This window comes from Volvox carteri (genome assembly GCF_000143455.1).
Source record: "Volvox carteri f. nagariensis unplaced genomic scaffold VOLCAscaffold_4, whole genome shotgun sequence".
Lineage (NCBI taxonomy): Eukaryota > Viridiplantae > Chlorophyta > Chlorophyceae > Chlamydomonadales > Volvocaceae > Volvox > Volvox carteri.
The window spans coordinates 1,768,723-1,774,794 of record NW_003307547.1 but is presented as its reverse complement, the minus strand read 5'-3'; the positions used below and the strand labels follow the sequence as shown (position 1 = coordinate 1,774,794).

Below are 6,072 nucleotides of genomic sequence, written 5' to 3'. Positions count from 1 at the left end.
TACTGCCACCGTACAGTTGGAACGCTGTCACGCGTTTGGTTATCGTATTCAGCATTTGCAGCAAAGCGTTGCTTGCCGTACGCTTGATGACGTCGTCCTCTGCGCCAAGCGCCAGGTTGAACACCATACGTACGGCAGCGAGCAGACAGTCACCGTGCGCAACGAAATGCTCTGCAGTTGTGAAGGTGAGCAGTGCGCGAATGACGGCGAGCTGCATGCCGCCCGCGGCGGAGGCCTCCCCGCATCGGATGACTGTACGGATGACGCGCGACACCACGTCGTCGTCGCTGGCTTGACCGCTGGAAGAGCTTTCCCCCTGAAGCCATGCATGTGCGACCAGCTTGTGGAGACAGCTCAACGCCGCGTCGACTATTTTGGAGTTAGAGCTGGTGCAGGCGAGGTAGAGCGGTTCAAGTACGGCAATGGCGAGGCTGCCTTCGTACTGCAGGTGGCCCTGCTCGTGGTCGTGCAGCAGGTTGAGCACGTTCTGGAAAATTGGCGCCGCGGGGGAGCGCGGGGGCAGCGGGGGGGGGGAAGGGGGGGAAAAGGGAAGAGGGAGGGGAAAGGAGGAATTAGGTGAGTGAGGATAAGCTTGGAAGCGGAGCGGTAGGGAAAGAGGTTTTTTGGGGGGATGAGCAGAGGGTGGCGGAACATCTCGGGAGGGGAGGAAGCAGGGGGAAGTGGTGAGGCGTGTGTGAGGCGTGTGGTCTGCTGCAAAGGTGGTGAGGTGTGGAGGGAAAGGGAACGGGGCAAATGCTGGGTACAAGCGGGAAAGCCGGTCGAGAGGCTTCATGAGGGGAAAGAGAGCATGTGAACGAGGAGAAAGAGACGGCTGTGTGATGGTACATGGGTGCGGTGGCAGCCGAGGTATGGGTCGGGCAAAGGGATGCTCAGCGCATTAACGACGCACCTGGCACATTTCGCGAAGGTCCTTTGCTTCCTTGCTGCGGCCCCATGACTCCTTCTGGATACTTGAAAGAGTCCGCTTGACGAACACTTCAAACGCCCTGTCGGGCTGAGCACTTTGCATTGTGGCCTATTCCTAGCTGCCTGCGCTGCGCGCTGGCTGTCCTCTTGCAGGCAGCCTGTAAAGTATAGTCAGTCCAACTGTACCATTACTTGAGCTGCGCCATGACCGACTCCCTGCGTCGCTTGTGTCAGCCCCTTTCTCCGGGAGCCGCTCCAGAAGCAAAATGTAATAATGGACTTTTGCAAGATCTAGGAGCTTTGGCGCTCCAACCTAGCATGCAGAGCTCGGTTGAGCCCAAGGAAGTTGTTCTCGACCGATCCAATTGTCGAGTACTGCCCAACCCTGTACTCCCAAAGCAGACTTTCACGTGTTACTGCTTAACGGGGCTATCGCTTCGCTTTGACGATTGGGCCATGTAACGTGCCCGGCAGTTGCCACAATGGGTATCAGGAACTTAAGCTGGCACAGTGAGCATGGGAGAAAACCAGGCAGCTGCCAAAGGGTTTTCGCGTTCCCTGCGAGGCCCCAGAACCTGCGTTGTAAAACAATTCTCCAGGAACAAACGAACAGGGCGCCTGTACGGTACCCGAAATTTACGGTGGAAGCTACCTATGTCGACATGCACAGAACAGGGTGTTTCCATTTCTAACGGTTCGAGCTACGGCAGATTCCACTATTCTTTCCGCACACATCACCTGCGCGGTTTTACCTTCACCAGTACTATCCGAAGTCTGTAGTTGTAGGGCTTCTGGCTCATCACGGCATTAATAATTGGCAATTATATTATGACCTGTTGTGGGTGTCCTAGGGCGAGTAGACGCAGGAGGCAGGCATGAATTACACCGCAGGGGGGGATCGCATTGCAAGGCATAGATTTAAAACAGCTGTGAGTTCGTTTCTTTTGCTTCAAACCTCTCAGTTTGGATTTGCATATCGGGCCCCAGCACAGAATGCTCATACACATACGGAACACCTGCAGGAGGGCCGTTTTCACCTTCATTCGGAGCGGACCACAGGATTGCAACCCTTTAACTGTCAGCGATCTACTCGCCTTACGTTAGCAAACCTGCAAGGCGGACAGGAGGATGGGCTATGGATTATCTTTAACGTTGGGGAGTACATCAACATCTGCCGCTATGATGCAACAAACAAAGCAAGTTCTTTTCAAACATCCTGGTTTCATGGTTGAGTATGCGGCTCAGGACAAAGCCGCTTACACAATCCGCAATTGCTCTCGCCTGCAGGAGCCTTACCGGACACTGTTTTTCAACAATTCTTCAAATCGGAGTTGCCTTCCCACCTGTCACGCTTTCATGGCGGCAAAGGACAACGTGGACCTCCTCGTCGGACTCGGTGATGGGCAAGGTTGGCACGGTGCTCCGAAACCCCATGTATCCGCTCCCAATACCCCGTGTTCCATTGCCGCTTCCCCCTAGCGCTCAACCCCCTCCACCGGACGTCCCTTCTCTCCATCTCTCCCCCCGTCCCCTCCTTCCCCCATTTTGTGTACCGCGCTTCCACCTCCCCCCGCTTCGAACGTCTTTTTTCAACTACTTTCCAGCATCATGTGGTTCATCATCTGACTTCCCTCCTCTCCCGCCTTCTGGGCCGCCTCCGCCACTTTTCCTCCATTGGCTCTGACGCTTCGGTTCCGTCCCGACCAATTCCGTCCCACGTCCCAAACCTCCACCTCAGTGATGCTCATGTCCTTGCGGGCTCAGCTGCAATCTACAAAACCCGTCATTATCAGCACACTCCAACCGGAGGGCACCTCCGAAACCGTCCGCTGTACGGCAGTGGCTTGGGTACCGCGATCCGAGCACGGGCTGTTTGTGGCCGCATTCAACTCGGGCAACATCTACCAGTACAAAAAGGCGAGCAAGACGAAAGCGAGCGAAAAAACCGGCGTGGCAAAAGATATTGACTAGCTAAGATTGACTGAAATCGTTCAAGATCGACGATACTGAGGTTCATTTTTGCTTTATATCTCGCATAACTTACGGAAAAACATTGGAAATTTGCTACATTTCGTATCTATTTGAAACATATGGACGTACATATATATGGACTGTCACGACAAAGATGCTACAGTCGTATGACGCGACAGGATGCACTCACAAGTGATGACCCAGATCGCCTCTGCTCCTGTAATTTCTGTTAATCTCTACAATGTCGCAGACGCACATAACTGGAGAGGGCAGCGGCAAGTTCCTGTCGCTTGGATCGAGCTCAAAATCCCAGTCCCCAAGCAGCACGATTGCGGTACGAAACGTACATGCCGTTTACGATGACGTTTGTACCGGGCTTGGCATTGGGTTTCGTGATAAAGGCGCTGCGTGTCGATGCGCATGTGTTTTGGGGGGAGGTGTATGGGGGTGCATCTGGGACTGCGGAAAAGCCGCCTGGGCGCTGCGCCGTGCCATGCCATGGGCCAAGAGGAAAGCAGCAGCAGCAGCGGTGGGAGGGAGCTAGCGCCTTTTTTTGTACCTGCTTGCAATCCTCTGCATATCACCTCTTCCAGCTGAAGGACCTGTAGCTTACAGTTACAATTCCACTTCATTAAGATGGGAAGGACCCTTCGGACTGGGCCAGATGCTTTACCCTTCGCAGGGATGGAAAATACGTAGCGGGGAATGTAAAAAACGTGTCGATGTCAAAAACCGACGATGTCAAACGGTCAACGACGATGTCAAACGATGTCAAAAACCAAATCCAGAGGGGCTCTCTCTGTCTCTCACTCTCACTCTCTTCTCTTTCTGTTTTCAATGAGCGCCCCACTCTAGCCCCCCTAGTCCCTCATCTTGGACGCCTCACAGATATACGAACACCAACCTGAACTGAATCATTCCGAAACGTCCTTCACGGTTTTCAACAACTCAATTACCCTCTGCCCCTTCTTTTCGGTACCTCCACCTCCACCTCGACCCTATATACATACATACATACATACGTACATACACTGTGGATCTCGGCAACCCCCGCGAGCAGATCAGCGGGGGGGGTATCAATGACGTGGCCGTGTCCCCCGATGGGCGCCAGCTAGCGGCCGCATGCCGCGACGGGGCCCTGCGCCTCATTGACATCGGCACGGGCACCGTCGTGGGGGGCTTCTGCAGCTACTATGGGGCCCTGCTGTGCTGCGCCTTCAGCCCCGATGGGAAGTATGTTGCGACCGGGGGAGAGGACGACATGGTGGCGGTGTACGGCATCCAGGAGCGGTACCCTGTCGTACATGGCGAGGGGCACCGGTCCTGGGTCAGTCGTGTGGCCTGGGACCCCTGGTGGGTCGGCTGGGGTGGGGCCGGGTTTGGGGTTTTGGGTATTGGGGGGAGTTTGGGGGGTTGTTACAGGTACGGGAGGTGTACGGGAGGTCTATGATGTGGGCCTCGTGTGGGTTTGTACGTGTGGGCGGGAATTGGTGTATGGGGTGTTCCGGACGGGGCGAAGTTTGGGGGATTTCAGGGGGGGATGGCGCGGTGTGTGGAGGTTTACATATGATGTGTGAAACAGGGGGTGTATCTTCGCCCGTGGCAGCTACCCTGCGAAACCCTGCCTTCCCCGGTATTTCGGGGCACCCTCATCCAGTCACCCTAGTCAACTTCTCAGTGGATCGCTCAGGTTCCGCACCCACCACCAGCATCCAACGGAATCTGGCGGGTCGACAGCGGCCCAACTCCATTCCTGGTCGGCTCGCGGGTTAACTTTATCCCAGGTCACCACCGTCCATCACCTAGGGGCGCAATGCCTTCCACCATCGGAAGGACTTCTGACCCTAATGGGTATCGATCCCGGGATCTCCCGGGGGCAATGGTCGCGCCTTACCAGTAGTGCCAAACCCTAGTATATACGTATGTGGGGTTGTGTAGGTGTGAGGGCGGGTTGTGGGGGGTGGTTTGGACTGTGCCTGTGCGCGCATGTGTGGGTGTGTGTTTGTATATGTGCGTGTTTTCCACCCCTCTACCCCCGTAGCAGCAGTTGCTGTTGTTGATATTGGTTAACATTGCGTAACGGGCCAGTTGTTTCTCTTTGACTTTTCGTACCACATCACTCTACCCCCGCCCTGCTCCTCCCCCCGCCCTTTCGGGCCCCTTAACTCGTTCCTGGTTCGTCTTTCCCCCCCTCACCCCCCTCACCCCCCTCACCCCCGAACACACACATACACACATACACATTCAGGGCGGGTTCGGAGCCTGGCACCGGGTCCCGTGCGGGTCTGTCCGAGCAGCTCGCTCCCTCCACCCGCATCTACCGTCTGGGGTCGGCGGGTCAGGACTGCCAGCTGTGTTTGTGGGACATGCAGGCGCCCAGCGAGGGCGACATCAGCAGCAGTGCCGCCATGCTGGCGCAGATGTCGGTGCTGGGAGGCGGGGGAATGAAGTGAGTGGGTTGCTGCTACTGCTACTATTGTTGTACTGCTGCTGTTGTTGCTATTGCTGCTGTTTGTTGCTACTGCTGCTGTTGTTGCTGATGCTACGGATATGCGTCTGGTGCTGCTGTGTTTTGGTTTCCTGTTTTGGATTGTGGGCAAGAGGAGGGGGATGAGCGAGGAGAGAAAAGGAAGGGATTTTTGAATGAAAGGATGGGGTGGGGTGGAGGATTGCTTTAAGAGGGGAGGGGAGGGGATTTGTCAATAGAAACATACATGCAGATACACATACAATACACTCTCAACGTGATATGTGTTTGCGCGCTGAAATACACACGCACGCACGCACGCGCGGACTCGTGTACGTCATATCGATGTTTCCATCTCATGGCTCAGATTATAAAAACACACACGCACACAATTTTAATATTATCATTAATATTATCATTACTATTGCCTACTCGCCACAACAGGCGTAACGGCAGCATCGCCAACCTTGGCGGCGGCCGGGGCGGCGACGGCGGCGGCGGTGTCGGCGGGGGTGGGTTGGGCCCCGTCAACACCACCACCCTGCACGACAGGAAGATCTCCCTAGGGAAGAGCTCCAGCGGCATCTGCCCCTCCCTGCCGCGAATGGACATGTACATCATACAACCCATCATGGAACATAAGTGAGTGGGAGCCGGGGACGGGGGAGTCATCGTGGGGGGAAGGGGGAGGGGGTTAGAGGGAGGAG

General features: G+C 55.7%; 1 protein-coding gene across 1 annotated transcript in view; it reads left to right on the top strand.

Annotated features, from left to right (window-relative positions):
- Positions 1–3,139: 3,139 nt before the first annotated feature.
- Positions 3,140–6,072, top strand: part of VOLCADRAFT_87114 (uncharacterized protein) — a gene marked incomplete at both ends in the record, with an annotated part of 3,722 nt that continues 789 nt past the window's right edge. The window contains 4 exons of the mRNA XM_002946927.1: positions 3,140–3,232; positions 3,959–4,251; positions 5,147–5,347; positions 5,810–6,007. Coding sequence (XP_002946973.1) covers positions 3,140–3,232; positions 3,959–4,251; positions 5,147–5,347; positions 5,810–6,007 — 785 coding nt within the window. The remainder of the gene's footprint in view (positions 3,233–3,958; positions 4,252–5,146; positions 5,348–5,809; positions 6,008–6,072) is intronic.